This window comes from Labrus bergylta, chromosome 9, assembly GCF_963930695.1.
Source record: "Labrus bergylta chromosome 9, fLabBer1.1, whole genome shotgun sequence".
NCBI classification, from domain to species: Eukaryota; Metazoa; Chordata; class Actinopteri; order Labriformes; family Labridae; genus Labrus; species Labrus bergylta.
The window spans coordinates 24,870,767-24,886,110 of record NC_089203.1 but is presented as its reverse complement, the minus strand read 5'-3'; the positions used below and the strand labels follow the sequence as shown (position 1 = coordinate 24,886,110).

The 15,344-nt window shown below is 39.5% G+C and overlaps 1 protein-coding gene across 1 annotated transcript in view; it reads right to left on the bottom strand.

Annotated features, from left to right (window-relative positions):
* Window positions 1-3,005: 3,005 nt before the first annotated feature.
* Window positions 3,006-15,344, bottom strand: part of nfkb1 (nuclear factor of kappa light polypeptide gene enhancer in B-cells 1) — a 29,024-nt gene continuing 16,685 nt past the window's right edge. The window contains exons 6-23 of the mRNA XM_020638369.3: window positions 13,875-14,026; window positions 13,626-13,789; window positions 12,062-12,220; window positions 11,021-11,125; window positions 9,392-9,483; window positions 8,491-8,629; window positions 8,031-8,183; window positions 7,765-7,890; window positions 7,328-7,489; window positions 6,476-6,605; window positions 6,176-6,290; window positions 5,396-5,597; window positions 5,102-5,271; window positions 4,880-4,982; window positions 4,252-4,406; window positions 3,972-4,041; window positions 3,495-3,658; window positions 3,006-3,355 (exon numbers count right to left, since the gene is read on the bottom strand). Of these exons, the coding sequence (XP_020494025.2) occupies window positions 3,149-3,355; window positions 3,495-3,658; window positions 3,972-4,041; window positions 4,252-4,406; window positions 4,880-4,982; window positions 5,102-5,271; window positions 5,396-5,597; window positions 6,176-6,290; window positions 6,476-6,605; window positions 7,328-7,489; window positions 7,765-7,890; window positions 8,031-8,183; window positions 8,491-8,629; window positions 9,392-9,483; window positions 11,021-11,125; window positions 12,062-12,220; window positions 13,626-13,789; window positions 13,875-14,026 (2,568 nt within the window). The 3' untranslated portion in view covers window positions 3,006-3,148. The remainder of the gene's footprint in view (window positions 3,356-3,494; window positions 3,659-3,971; window positions 4,042-4,251; window positions 4,407-4,879; window positions 4,983-5,101; window positions 5,272-5,395; window positions 5,598-6,175; window positions 6,291-6,475; window positions 6,606-7,327; window positions 7,490-7,764; window positions 7,891-8,030; window positions 8,184-8,490; window positions 8,630-9,391; window positions 9,484-11,020; window positions 11,126-12,061; window positions 12,221-13,625; window positions 13,790-13,874; window positions 14,027-15,344) is intronic.

The window sequence follows — 15,344 nt, the reverse complement described above, 5'->3', positions numbered from 1 at the left end:
TAAATATGGCAATATCACAACGCTTTCATTAAAATCTATACATTTTTTCCTCATATTTGTAAAGTAAAATTGCAAATTTAGCTCATAAAATGCTTTTGAAATTTAAATTTCCAATATTTAGATATGTTTAGTATTATTATATTATGACTTGTCTTATTCTCAAAGAAAATGTCATATTTTTATGAAAATACAGTTGTAAGTATAAAGATGTGATTTTTAAAATGTGAATTCTGAATATTTTGAGAGATTATGAAATTACCAGAACAAAGTTGACGTTTCTCAACAAAAACCTTGAACAAGTTACTACCTAGAAATGTATAGGAAAAATCTCAATAAACCTTGAAGGTGGTTAAAACGCCTTTAAAGAGATTACATTTACTTGCAATCCTGAAAATCTGGAATACTTAGAAAACATATTTTTCTGCAATAAAAACTCTGAATAATAAATGATTTACTTAATTTCCTCTGGCTCAAACAGAAAGAGAAAAAATGAGAACACAAACAACAAGATGTTAAATATAAAAAGCACTTTATTTAAAAAACAACAATGGAGCCATTGAAAATCTGGTGTTGAACTGTACAGTGCAGGGCAAAGATATAAATATCATCTTTTGGACAAACACAGGCTTTGCATTTACACTGGACTTTTTTCCCACAATGCCTCACGTAATTATTTTTATATGAACCTAGGCTTCATGTTACCCGACTTAGAGGAAGACAGAATTGTTTTAAATCAAGTTCAATAAGCTCATCTGACTGTCAAAATTAAAAAGAGGAGTGAGATAGAAAATAATGGCCCTTTAAAATTGGAAAAACACTAAACAAATAAAAAATAAACATGCACAATTTAAAATGACAGTTTCACATTCTTAGTCATAACACAATAATACCATTTCCAAATGATTATATGTTTAAACAGACATGGGCATTGCATTTAGACTGATGGGAAACAATCATCAAGGGCGTGTCAGCCTCCTTTACAATCATTCCTTATTAATAGCACCTTTCCCCTGCAAACATTGAACGTCTGCGAAAGACGAAAACATTCAAACTGATCCACCGATCAATAAAATAACATCCAAACCCCCCCTTTTTTTCTACCGGTGATTTGTTCTCAGAGGTGGTGCCAAACTGAAGTTCGATGTTTGAGTGGTGTGATTTGTTTAAAGCAACATTATGTATAGTTATGTTTTGTGATTGTAGCTTGAGAGAAAAAAAATACTAACAAACAAGTAAAATCCAGTTAGATGTTCATTTTGTCCAGTACCCTCATAACTTTCTTCTTTCTTTAACAGAGAAGATGCCTTAAAAGCCATATCCTTATAATCGTTCCACAATTCTTCCAAGCTCCAGGAGATGCAGAAAATGTTTTGTGGTGCATTTCAAGCCAAATTAATCTGTATTTACATATTCTACACAAAGATTTAGAATCTTTACACAGGGGTCTGGACTGTCAGCATGTGAAGTGCTCTGGTTTCTGTACATTCGTAGTCAAAGCTGTACCCATTACTTATTAGCAGGCTTTGATGTATATAGGAGAAACAGTCTGTGTGGACAACAAAAAAACAGGTGGAACATTACCAGCTCCCATCAGTGGTATTCTGATGATTTATCTGCTCTGGATCAAACATTGAAAAACATCTATATTATATCCTGCTGTTGAACTGAGACTCAACAGATAAACGAGCACTACCCTGGGATGATACAAAGAATTGATGGCGTTTACGTTACAGACGTGAAGGCTGCAAGGTAAAGGAGGTCTTGTTCCACACTAACCGCTAGTTTCAATTTTTTGGAATTTACCATCAGTCCATTTTTTCTAAATGGTAAATGGACTTGAGCTTGTATAGCGCTTTTCTAGTCTTCTGACTCCTCAGAGCGCCTTTTACACCGCACTTACCTATTCACACCACATTCACACACTGACTGCTATGTAAAGTGTCCATCAGTACTAACTAATCCATTTATACACATTCACACTGCTGCAATTTGAGGTTCAATGTCTTGCCAAAGGACACTTCAAAATGGGCTTCCTGCAGAAGCTGGAACTCGTGACCTCACGGTTGAGAGACGACTGACTCGACCACTGAGCCACAGTCGCCCCCTCCACTGAAGAAGTGATCAATATTGTTTGATTTTCAGTAGAACCATACTTAAGTTTAAAGATCTGGTATTGTGACAAACGTTATCCCAGAGCAGGGGTTGAAAGTTGTCTCAAAATGTAGATCTTGTGATAGAAACACAAAAGTTCCTGGTCTCTTGGTAGAGTTAGAAACAGTTGTAGTTACATAATGTTGCTTTAAAATAATTTGAGTGTGAATCAAAACTTTGAATCTACAATCTTTGGTTGAACAGTTGGAGTGTAGTGTGGGATAAAAAACATTAACATGTTTTTTTTTCCTCTAATGGTCCTTTTACACTTGCACAGAATTTCTGATAGCCCCTTGAAGTTTTCGGGATGAGCTACATATGTCAACACAAACAGCCACATTTTTCACTTGGATTTCATCCACAGCTTCTCCTGCCAGCCCCCTGGTATTTTATTTCTGCAGAAAGTCTGATTGAGCTGACGTGAGAACACAGCAGGATATAATCATGAGAATTCACCAGTAAGTGGGAGGGATAATTAAACTGCTGCATTATGTTTTCTGTTAGCCAGTTTGTTTTAGTCCGCTCTTTTGTTGAGACTGTGATCCTGTCAAACTACACGCAGCATTGACGAAAGGAAAACATTCATATTACAGCTTTGTCTAGCGGACTGTTGCTTATGTTATGTCTTGCCTCAGAAGCCCCCCCCTGCCCCACCCCTTCTGTCCAACAGGGATAGTCTCCCGCTGTGAGGTGCATGTGTGAACAACCTGATCGGAAGGATTTCAGGAGCGTTCCTCCTTAAATTCTCCCGTTTAGTTTTCACACAAAAATATGTTTTCTACACATTGAGTTTAAAAAAAAAAGACAAACTTTGACATTATTAATTAAAAACAGGTTGAAATGTTTGTGTGGGGAAACTTTTAGCCCTGAAATCCTACAGAAAGTGGAGGAGTGACCACGGCTCAGCCTGGAGACATTGATGAATGGATGGATGATGGTTGAATGATGGTTGCAATGTTTAAATGGATACCAAGCTGGATATGGACAGATTATGTCATCACGCTGTAGAGAGCTCCACCCCACTGTCACAAACCCCGCTGTCGATCCGAACGTCCACCTTCAGTTCCTGAACCTGAACGCTCAGAGCCCCGGCCGTCTCCTGGTCGTCATGGTGACCCAGCGCCTCCTCCAGGATGCTCAGAGATCGGCTCTCCCCGACTGACCTCAGACCAGCCAGCAGGTCCTGTACTGTCCCACCTGAAACCTGCAGGAGGAAAAAAATATATATCAGCTCCTCCAATCACAGCAGACAGCTCAGAAAGCATGAGTGTGTGTGTGTGTGTGTGTGTGTGTGTGTGTGTGTGTGTGTGTGTGTGTGTGTGTGTGTGTGTGTGTGTGTGCACCTCGTAGCTGTCCAGCAGTGTTTTTGCCGGGGAGGGACTCAGTCTGAAGGCTGTGTTCAGGATCCCAAGACCTAGACTGTGAGCCAGATTCTCCCAACATCCTTCACTCTCTAGAGAGCGACACACTTCCAGTTTCACCTCCACGTCCAGACTCGACATGTCGCCTGTACACACAAAAACAAAAAGACCAGTGAGCATACTATTATGCAAGTTGATTGAAGCTGCTTTATATTCACTTACACGTAGCACTCTTCTGTTTTGTACAACATTTCCTTGTTGTCCTTTTAAATGTCAACATTTTTAGGAGGGCATGTGTGAAAGAGGCCTTAGACCATAAAATGTGTAAAAACAGAAGCAGGTTCAAAAGCACGTTAAATGGAGTTGTGTGCATCTCAGCTTACACTGTTACAAACTGTTTCTGTGCACCCTGCCTTGTCAAACCTTACTGTGTAATTGAATATGATTTAGTTAACTCACCTTGAGGAGGGTCAAAGTCTCTCTGAAGAGTTTGCGGTTTGTATTCTTTCCCGTTCAGAAGCTCCAACACCTGTACACACACACAAATCAACAAATAGACACAGCAGGTTTTCAATGAACTGATGATGTAAAAGAAGCAAAGTCAGGCTGTGTGTCACCTACTGGTCTAAAAGGAAATTTTAATATCGTTTTTACAATTAAATCATTGAGACTAAACTTCTCAAATGTGCACTACTGAACCCAGAAACTCTGCAGCTGCAGCTCGTGTTGGCTGCTGTACCTGTGTGTTGGCAGTCATGTTGAGCGGAGTGGTTCCTGGGATGTAGCCTTCATCTTCATCTTCACCCTCTTCCCCCTCCTTCTCCATTTCCTCCTCACAGCAGTCCTCCTCCCTGAAGAATAGCGGCTCAAAGTTCTCCCTGAGAGGGTCTGCTCCTGAAACACAAATATTAACAGAAAACTGCTATTAGAAATAAAATTCAACATTATGGAGCATTAACTTTCTGATAAAATCATAGAATGAAAGCTCAAATATGAAATCATTAATTAATGATCATGATGTTGTGGAAGCAGGTGAAAGATTGATTCTACAAATATTAACTTAAAAATTGGATTAAAGGGTCATTTTTGGTAATTCAAAACCAAAAAATACAAAATATTGGGTGCTTAGGACTTCTATTTTTGTTGCTGTGGTATTAAACAGGTATTGATGTTGTGTGATTTTAACTTGAATCATATCCAAGTGGAAAAATTCTGGTATTCTGACAACTCTAGTAGGTATAGCTCTTTCGTTCAAGTCCTCTGAAGCTCAATAATTCACCTCGCCTCCAGTGCTTATGTTAAGCTAAGCTGACTACGTCCTGAGTCCAGCTCTGTACTAAAAAAAGAGAAGAAGAAGATCCTTGTACCTGCAGCCATCAGGAGAGCTGTTAGCTTGACGGAGCTCCGCCCGGCAGCAATGTGTAGAGGGGTGGAGCCATTAAAGGTGCAGCAGTCCACCTTGGCGTTACCCTGAGGACAATAAACACACCATTAGATCTTTTTAGGTACAAGCCGAACCTGACCTACATTAAACAGTCGCAGGTAAGTTAAAGGTATCCACTCTGAGCTCTGATTGGTCCTTGTCTGACCTCCAGCAGTAGGCAGCCGGCCAAAGACACATTCTCAGCCTCCGTGGCAAGGTGTAGGGCGGTCCGTCCACAACTACGCTCCTGAGCCTCGGCGTTAGCCCCGCCCTCTAGCAGCTCCCTAAGAGAAGAGAGCTGATTGGAAAGAACGGCCAGGTGGATAGCACACAGACCTGTAACCATGAAAACAGACAGAGACTGGTTAAACATTCAGTAACTGTGTGTGTTGCTGTCTTTGTGTGTGTGCGTGTGTGTGTGTGTGTGTGTGTGTGTGTGTGTGTGTGCGTGTGTGTGTACCTGCTGTGTTGGTGTGCTCCAGCAGTCCTCTCAGCTCTCGATGTTGGAGTAAAAAACGAACCACCCCTCCGTCCTCCAGCTGGGACGCCAGGTGGAGAACCGTGTTGCCATGACGATCTGTCAGAGTTGGGTCGGCGCCGGCCAATAGCAGTGCTTCCACCGCCTCCCTCTGCTGGGTGATCACAGCCAGGTGCAAAGGAGTCTGGGATACACGGAGATAGAGGTTACAGGCTTACAGACACACAGCTTGAACTCATCTACTTTGGTTTTTGGTAAATGATTTCAGCCTCAACTCTTTTTTAGTTTCTCTTTAAACCTTAATAAAAATCTTTATCGCCCCTAAAAACAGAACTTTTTGCACTTGAATCCCTAACTAGTAAATCTACTTGCCCCTGCCACCTCACCAGCAAGAATTATCTCCTTTAGCTTTAACAAAAGCGATGCAGTTTTTTTGTTTGTTTGGGTTCATATCATCCTCTGGACTGTGTCTGGATGAACTTTCCTGTTACTTCCAGCTACTTAAGGCTGACCAGGTCCCATTTTGATGACCGGTTAGCTTGGATCAGTACCAGGATTTCTCTGATGGGCCAGCTACCGGCGTTCTGTTTCAGCTGAAGCAAATTTTTCTTGTACTGTAACTGTAGAATTAGCTTTTTGCTTCCTCAGTGGGTAATTTTCACGTTCAAGTTTCCCTTCTTTGTACAAGTCTACCTTCCTGAATGAGTTTTCTTCTTCATCAGCCAAAAGAACTCCTGAAACATTTTTTTTGTAGTTTAGTACCTGGTAAAGGTGGTTCCTCATGTTGAGCACCTCCTCTCCAGGCAAAGCAGAGACGACCTGCGTCAGACTCTTCAGCGCCTCCTGCTGACTGTGGAGAACTGCCAGATGGAGCCCACTGAGAGGAGAAATAAAAGAAAGGTTCAATATATTGCTCAAAGGAGTAAGACTTTAGATTTGTTTTATTTATTCAGATTTCAGTTGTGAAGTTTTCACACAGAAAAGATTGGAAGGCAAGAAGAAAAGAGTTTTTATAAAACTCCTGGTGCTAAAGTTTAACATGTGTGTATGACGTTTACTGACGTGTCTCCATCCTCGTCCTGTGTGTCCATCAGGGGGCGCTGTGCAGCCAGCAGGTACGCTGAATCTCCTGTAACCGAGTACTGAAAGAGAGCCACCAGCTGTCTGCTGGTCTCTTCAAACAACCGCTCATCTGTAATAAGAATACACATTTAACAGAAAGAAAATCATCCTCCATAAAAAAAATATTCTCTAAATGTTTAAAGGTTCTGTTAAACTGTGCCATTTCATGATAATATTCTTAGAAGTTACACTTTTTTTCCAATATTCAGTAATGTTGATTTTTCTTTCAACAGTCATCAGTATATGATGCTGATATGAAGCATATTTTTAATTTAAATACATAAAATCTGTTAAAAGTGTTCATGGAAACTGAAATTTAAATACTGCTCAATGTCACGACCAGCCTGTTGCCCTTTCAATTTCCATTTATGAGTGGAAGACAATTTCTACAGAAGCCCATGCATCCACACATTTTATTTTACTGCCGTGATACCCCGAGGTAACGGCATCAATAAGTCGAGATCAAGAGAACATCACTGAAATGTACGTGTTGTCACTTGAAAACAGAGTAATGATAAAACATGTCATCTTAGAGCTTCTGTAAATTCCAGATTGTTTTAATTTCTGCTCTGACTATACAGTATAATGTATATTTTCTCAATGCGCACACTAAACTATAAGTCCACTACATGACAAACTAAAAACAAGAAATTAACATTTTTTGAGAATAATCAAAATGTTTGCCTTTCTATTGGATGATCTTCTGGATTCTATTAAAGTCTAAAACCAAGTCTATAACTCAGTTAAATGTCATAAATATGGTGTGTGATGATTGCAGGAGTTGTTGCCTACCTCTGCCCGGCTGTGGCTCCACACTGACCCCTCCCTCCTCAGTCCTCTCCCGCACCTCCAGGCCTCCTGTCTGGGCTGAAAGTCTCAGAGCAGCTCCTGACCTCGAGTCATCGTCTGGGTTGCTGTCGTCACTGTTGTCGTCTGCTGTGTCGCCCCGAGAGGCTTAAACACAACATTAAAACAATATTAATACAAAATGAAGACTTACATATTATACATATTAAGACAAAACTTAATCATGAATACCATGGTTAAGATTTTTCTCATTTTATTGGATGATCTAATATTGGGAAATCTAATTTGAGATATCCTATGTGGAGTCCCAAAGGAGTCTAATACAGGTCACATTTAAAAAAGCAGTGTGAACAGCCAAACAAATAAATGTGATCTGACCAAAAAATCTGATCTTGGCACCGAGTGAAAGTTCTTAATCTCACCATGTTTGATGCCTCCGCCTCCGCCTCCGCCTCCGCCTCCCAGCCCAGCTGAGTATCCTGTAGAGAACCCTCCTCCTCCTGCTCCTCCTCCACCATAGTTGTAGGTGTTGAAGCCCTGAAAGTAACCTGGAGGACGAATCAAAACAACGTTAGCCATTATGGACTCATATGGAAAGTTTTAATATTCACCCTTTTTTCTCAAATTTCCAAGCTGTTAATATTTTTCCATGTTTAACAAACCCTAAAGTAACCCCTGCTGATTTTACCTCCTCCTCCTGCAGAGCCTGGTCCTCCTCCTGCTGCAGGACCTCCTCCTCCTCCTCGGTACAGACCTCCTCCTCCTCCTCCCCCTCCATGACCACTGAAGTCATGGAAGTTTGGTAATGTCTTCTGCCTCTTCCTCTGCACCTCCTCCTTATCTGCAAACACAAAAAAGCACACAAATATATTAGTAAAAGAAAGGTCTGATGTCACCAGAGCAGTGTTTGACCTTTCAGCAGGTTTGTAAGAAGAAGATTCAATAGGGGGCAGTGTTGACCTCTCTGTGCAGCTTCCTGACTTTCTCTGATTCTACTGGCCAAGCTTCCTTACCTCGCTTAAATCCAGGGACTCGTCAACCTGACATACCTAGCTATGATATCGGGGAGCAGCTAAATATCTCACCTATGATCTGTGGGCGGGGCTTTCTGACTCGCCTGTGATCTGATGGGGTGCTGTCTGACTCACCTATGATCTGTGGGTGGTAGGTAAAGGGTTTGGGCTCGCTGGTCTCGTTGTCAGACTTTCTCTTCAGCTGGACGAACACAGACGTTGGCTTCTGAAGATTCTGATCTCGATACTTTGGAGTCTTGAAGACGATGGCAAACTGAAGACAAAGAACACATCAGCAACTGTACAGCTACTGACCTAGTACTGTTAATATAGTATTTGGTTATACTTATACTAGAACTACTAAAGCCCTTTTCCCACGACAAAGTCAGTGTTTGGTGTTGTGCATTCCCACTGAATAAGCAAATCTGTAATTCAGTCGGATTTCTGATAGAAAGAATTGCGGGGCTGTGATTGTCTTCTTCTTAAATTTTATACTAAGAGGCAATGTAGTGCACCTCACATTAAACGGGAATTTGAGGATCACTGTGTTTGCTGAAATATGGTAGGTAAATTGCCCTTGAATTTTTTCTTTACAAATGACAGACATGGTTGATTCGCACAAACACAGACGTCCTCTATTATTATTATAAAAAAAAGGTCCCAGGTAATACTAATTCTGTGTGAATAGGGCGTATGATTAATATAAAAATCCCCTGATACTGGAGTTACCTTGCCCACAAATACTCAAATCTAAGCAAGTATATTTGTCTAATCTGTAATCAAAGTTATATTTATTTTAAGCCACATTCACCTGAGAAGTCCAGATAAAGATCTTATTTACAGTTGTAAAACACAAAGCTTGTTGGGTGTCTTGAGATTAGATATTCTAACTAATTCAGCTAGTAAAACTCACATGCTTAGATTTGACTTTTTCCAGTGTGCTACCTCTACTAAGCATGATTTACTTCTCCTTACTAGACTAAATAACCTTTATCAACAAGTATAAACAGCAGGGCCGCTACCTCGTCGTACTGACCTGTCTGTGAACATCTGTGGGAGAGAAATCTCCCAGAGCCTCCCAGGTTGGCCCATTGTCGTCTTCTTCATAGAACCGAACCTGAATGTCGTCTAGAAACACACAACAAAGAGTATACATATTTAATAATCATTATAATGAACATTTAATCAGACCAGAGGGTCTTTTTTTCCCCTCGTTTGTTGCTCTCTAGGAATGCTTGTTGTATGTTATGTCAGGGATCTGTGAGTCTTTGAGCTGCTTATGTCGTTTGTTGTTGAGCAGACTGAAGTTTTAACCTCTGTGAGCTTTGCAAAAACAACAAACTAACCAAAACAAACAAAGAAGAAAAAGAAGACTACAGAAACTGGACTTAAAAATAATCATCTCTTCCTCCTCAGGGATTTACATATCAGAGGGGAATTCCCCTGAAGCTGGACTTCCTCCAGCAGAACAAAGCTCCAAAACTGCTCCAACCAGGAAAAGTCATATCTTTTATTGCATTCACTTCACTGCATTCAAATAAGACCTCAAAAAGCAGATTAGGTTCTAATAATGATCAGAAGGCATAGAATGCATTACAATAGATGGAAACACGTTGTTTTCTTTACAGCTGCTTCAAGCATGTAAGGGTTGTCTTGATGCTGGAATTTTAAACTTCAACATGTTTCTACTAAAAGTCAAACTACGTTGATACCTGTTTGATACCATGGCAACATATATAGAAGTCCTAGGCACCCAATATTGGATAATTATATCCAGTTATCAGAAATTGCAAGCAAACTCCTGCACACGGTCTAAATTGCAGTAATACAGAAATGTTGGAAACGTATTTGTGTATTTTAAACAGAATGTTGGAGTTTGCCTTCCATTGTTATGATTTATTCATTCTTCTTGAGATTGTACAGTTTCAAAACACGTGGTATCGAAAAGTATCAAAGTATCGAGCATTTTGACAACCTGCGTGTGTAAAAAGAACTAAATGTTTTAAATGTCATATACAATATATCTAAGAGTTTGTATCCTATTAGGTCGACTTGGTTCAAATAAGGATCTTTGAACCTGATCCAGTCTATTTTTGGTCATATGGATTCAAGCGTTTGCTTAATTAGGTGGACAAACCAGATCAGAACCTGTTCCTGAAAATCCACCCTCATGCAATAACCTGAGAAGAGAGACCAAAACGTATCTATAACTTCATTTCGGACACAGTTTGTCAAAGTGGTACAAAAAAGAAATCTAAAAAAGCCCTTTTGGTTTATAATTCAGGCTGTCGTGGGTTTAAAGTGTTAACAAAGAGAACAATCATATTTACAGAGAATATCATCGATAAGATCACTAAATGTGCCTTTTCAATTAGCAAAGTGTCCAGCAGGGGGAGATATCAGCTGACAAATAAAAATACTTTATTTTCTCATGACATCAGCAGGACTTTCTAAAAGCCGATGAAATGTTTACACGTGAACTGATTCAAACTGAAAGTCTTTTTTATGAAGAACAAGCATTCATGATGTAATAAAACTGTAAACCTTTCCGAACTTTCGAGTCATCAGTGTCTCAACAAAAAGCTAAATCTAGAGGTCAACGGTCAATTTCTTGTTGCTATGTACATGCACTGTTTCTGTAAAATCCGTGACCATGGTGACTCACCTTTCTGGACTTTGTCACAGAGTAGGTAGACCTCCTCTCCTCCGCTCACACAGCCGGCAGTTCGATCCATCCTCACAATCTTCAGGTTGGAGGCGTTGGGAGCCTCTGGGGGAACAAAAAGAATCACAGTGAGCAGTCTGAACACTGCTATAGACAATCAGTGCTGCTTTAAGGTTTCTTGCTATTTCTGTTAACGTAGCTCTGCAGCAGAAAGGGGAAAGAGACACATGACACATTCAAGGGTTTTACAATAGAACGATTTATTGTGAGCAATCTATCATGAAGAACAGATGAACTAAATATGACTGTTAAGACTTCTTGAACCTTCTCAAAGGTCGGTAGAAGTTCCACAAGTTATCGCTGACAGAAATAATCCAAACTGTGGCTACAACATGCTAAAAAATAAAAATGTTCCTAGAAGTGATGAGTTAAATTTGTGATCAAATAATAATAAAAATAATTACTGATCTAATTCCTACTCTCCAGAGGACAAACCTTTTCCATTTCAAAAATATTTCTCTAACACCACTCTCTGGGCGAACTACGTTTACTTCAAGAACAGATCATAGATACATTCTGTCCAACACTTTGCTGTAATGACCGAGAGCAGCTTCTAGGGGACAACTGGACAGAAAAAAACACTTTGTCTTAAAGTCACGTACCAAAAGCTACAAATATCAGTCAATCAAAATTGGAGACAGAAACGTGCAGCCTGAATCTGAATTTAAAGCGAACATGCTGCAGGATCTTGAACCTTGAGCGGGTTTCAGTCCTCACAGAGGAAGCTGCAACTAACGGAAACCAACAGAGCAGGAAGAGGGAAATGAAACCAGGCAACACGACACGACAAGATTCAGATTGAACACTTTAGAGGGATTTGTTCATAGCTCAATGTTACAGGCCCATGACAAATAAAATACAGGGGGAAAAAATCACTGATACAGTTTCAATATTTTTTCCCCCACTTTCGCAACGCCGCAAACAGCTGGACTGGTAGGAATGGTAAGACTGCAGAGGATGTGTGACTGTGTTTGGACTCACTGCTGTCGTAGATCGGTTCAGAAACGACGGGCTCCAATCGTCTGGAGAAACCTCCGTCACTGTCGAGGAGGAACGCTGTGAACATGAGCCGAACTACGCTGAGGTCCATTTCTTTAGCCTGAAGAGCGGCTGCAGAGCTGATCATGCTGCGCTGGTGATCTGAAGACAGAAGGGAGAGGGACATACGTACAAATAATATAATGCAACAACAACAAAAAGGTATATGTAAAGGACAGAAATAAGAAGAAAAAGGTTCATGGTTTGTAGGGTAAGATGACTGACACATAGGTAGTTATCCCATTTTTTTAAAAACAAGAGTATACCTCATTGATTAAACTTTTCTCAAACTGTCCCAATTTCATCAGAAGTTCTAACTTTCTCAAATGTCTTTACTTTTAAAAATATCTTTAAAAATACTCCTATGTTGCTCATTTCTACGACGGAGGTTTAGGGCCATGTTAAAAAAAATAAATAAATACATTTTGAGATTAAAGTCGTACATTTACGAGATTAAACTCGTAAATTTACGACTTTAATCTCGTAAATTAAAGAGTTCGAGCCCAGCCTGCGCGAAAATGATGAAAGTAGAACTCTTAAAGCTTTTAAAGAATAAAATAATAAAGTCGTTATTTTAGTCTATATCAGAAGAGCAGCAGCATCCTGTTGGAGCATCTTGACCTAAAGGTTTCACTAATAAGGAAATAGGTTACTTCCTTGTGTAGAAGGTAAAAACAGTTCAAGAGAAGTTTTCACTTCAACTTGCAAGACCTTGAAACTACACATGCTTTTGGTACGTCATCATTTTCACATTGTCATAAAATATCAGCACCCTGAAAAGATACTGCAAGAAACTGTGGCTTTTCCGAAGAAAGAACCACACTGACTTTGAGGAAGATGTCTGCAGAGGAAAATACTTTAAGAGTTCTACTTTCATCATTTTGCGTAGGCTGGTCTCGAACTCGTTAATTTATGAGATTATTCTAGTAAATTTACGACTTTAATCTTGTAAATGTACGACTTCATTCTAGTAAATTTACGAGTTTAATCTCGTAAATTTACGAGTTTAATCTCAAAATTTAAAAATAATAATTTTTTTAACGTGGCCCTAATCCTCCTTCTAAAATTGTTTTCCAAAAAACTTTCCAAAAAAATGTATATCAAAAAATGATTTACTTTCCAAAAATGTCCCATGTTTTCAAAAATGTCCTGACTTTATAGAAAATGTGCCCAATTTCTATAAAAAAAAATAATTTTTCAACAGTTACCAAAAACATTAACAATTTCAAAAGGCATCCTAAATTTCTGAAAACCTCACTGCAAATAGTTTTCATTAGTCCAATTTTATTTTACTTTTCAAAAATTCTTCACATTGAAGAAGGTTCCTGACTTTGAACGAGTGTAAGAAATGTCCAGAATTATCCCCAGTTTCATAAATTGTCCTAATTTTTAAACAATGTTCCCTCTTTGAAACTTGTCCTCTTGCAGTCTGATTCTTCACAAGGTCCTCACAAAGATACCTGAACAGGAACACACACACACACACACACACACACACAGGACTGACCGTTGAGCTCTCGGGAGACTCGGACTTCCCCCTGCAGGGAATCAATATCGGGGTGGATGGAGACTCCACAGTTGTGTCCCATCCTGTAGGCCTCGATCATCCTCTCCTCCAGAGTCTTTGCAACGTTCTTCTTCGTCACATGAAGTATACCTAGGTTTGGAAAACTAACAAAAACAAAACCTGTAAGTCTTGAACCTGGCAGCTGAATTGTACTAGATTCACTGGAGAGTGTGAGTGTGTCCTGCAGACCTGATGTTTGAGTCTTTGGGCTGTAAATCAGCAATGCAGATCCCTTTATCACACTGTTTCCCCACCAGACTGTGAGCATGAAGCTGGGGGAGAGGGGTCAACGCCGTCACCAGCTGTACCACCACCCGGGCCGGACCCTGGTAGTTAGTGATCTGAAACACAGAAAACATTTAACATGTCAGACTTTAAAGTCTTCACTTTTGCTTTCCACAACTATCCTTGACTAAAAAAATCTCTGCTTTTCTAAAACATCCCAATGTTTTTAAAAAGTCCCCATCCTCACCAAAATGTTTGACACTCTTTTCCAGGATGTCACAACATTTAGTTCACCCAAAAATATCCTTACTTGACTAAAATGTTCTTGCTTTTCCAAAATACCAACAATTTCTAAAAATGTCCCGATAGTCCTAAAACGTCAAATATGTCCCCACTTCTGCAAATTGTTCTCTCTTTCGTAAAATATCCCCACTTTCCCAAAAATATCTGTGTCACTAAAAACTGAACCATTAACAACAAATGTGATTTAATTCTAACGAGACATTTTCACATAAAATCACAAGATTTGTCTTTTAGAGGAGCGCAAGACTTCAAACAGGCAAACTATCTCTGGCAGCCGTGTTGAAGAATGAGAGATCATATCTTCCAGCAGCAGCTCTTTTTAACCAAAATAAAGAAATCCAAAGTCAAAGTCAAACTAAAATTCACCCAAAAAGAAAATGTTGAAATGAATCAGTTCCTCCAGCAGTAAAGTTGAGAATTCAGACTCATTCTTACCCCAAGTTCATTAAGAAAAACTTGACTGCAACAGTTTTAAACATCTTTGAACTATTGACAAAACTAGAAATCTGGAGAGCTCACTTTACAGTTTTTTTAGTGTCATTTTTGAACACTCTAAATGACTGGTCGAAATATACAATCATCAATAAACTGATCCATGATGTCGTATGACTATTGTTGACTCTATAGAATGGGAAAAAGCCCTTCAGGCGATAGATTTGCCGTCTGTAACAACGTAATGTCAAAGATTAAACTAAAATCCTAATCAAGTTTCAATCTCAAATGTATTAATAGGAATCTGGTGTGGAAAGTCTAAACCGCTGGCTGTATTATGAGATGTAAGTTTTGTAACATCAGATAGGTTAGATTGCTCCACAGATGACTAATAAAGAGAACTGATTCAAAGTGTTTTTTTTTTCTCTGCTGTGGTTTTAGAAAAACTTTCTCGTCCCGACTCAGGTGACTCACAGCTTCCCTCCCTCACGACATCGCCGAACATCAGAGATCTTCAGAGGACTATTGATCTGTCATCCACCTCATTGTAACAGCTCAAACAATAAAAAAAAAAAACCTTTAAAGGGGTGAAATTCAGTGTAACTGGCTCCAAAGTAGGGTTGCCTGTTTAGATACAGCAAGGTGACAAAAAAGAAGCCCTTGCACCCAATATTGGGAAATTTCTTGTTTTTAATTACT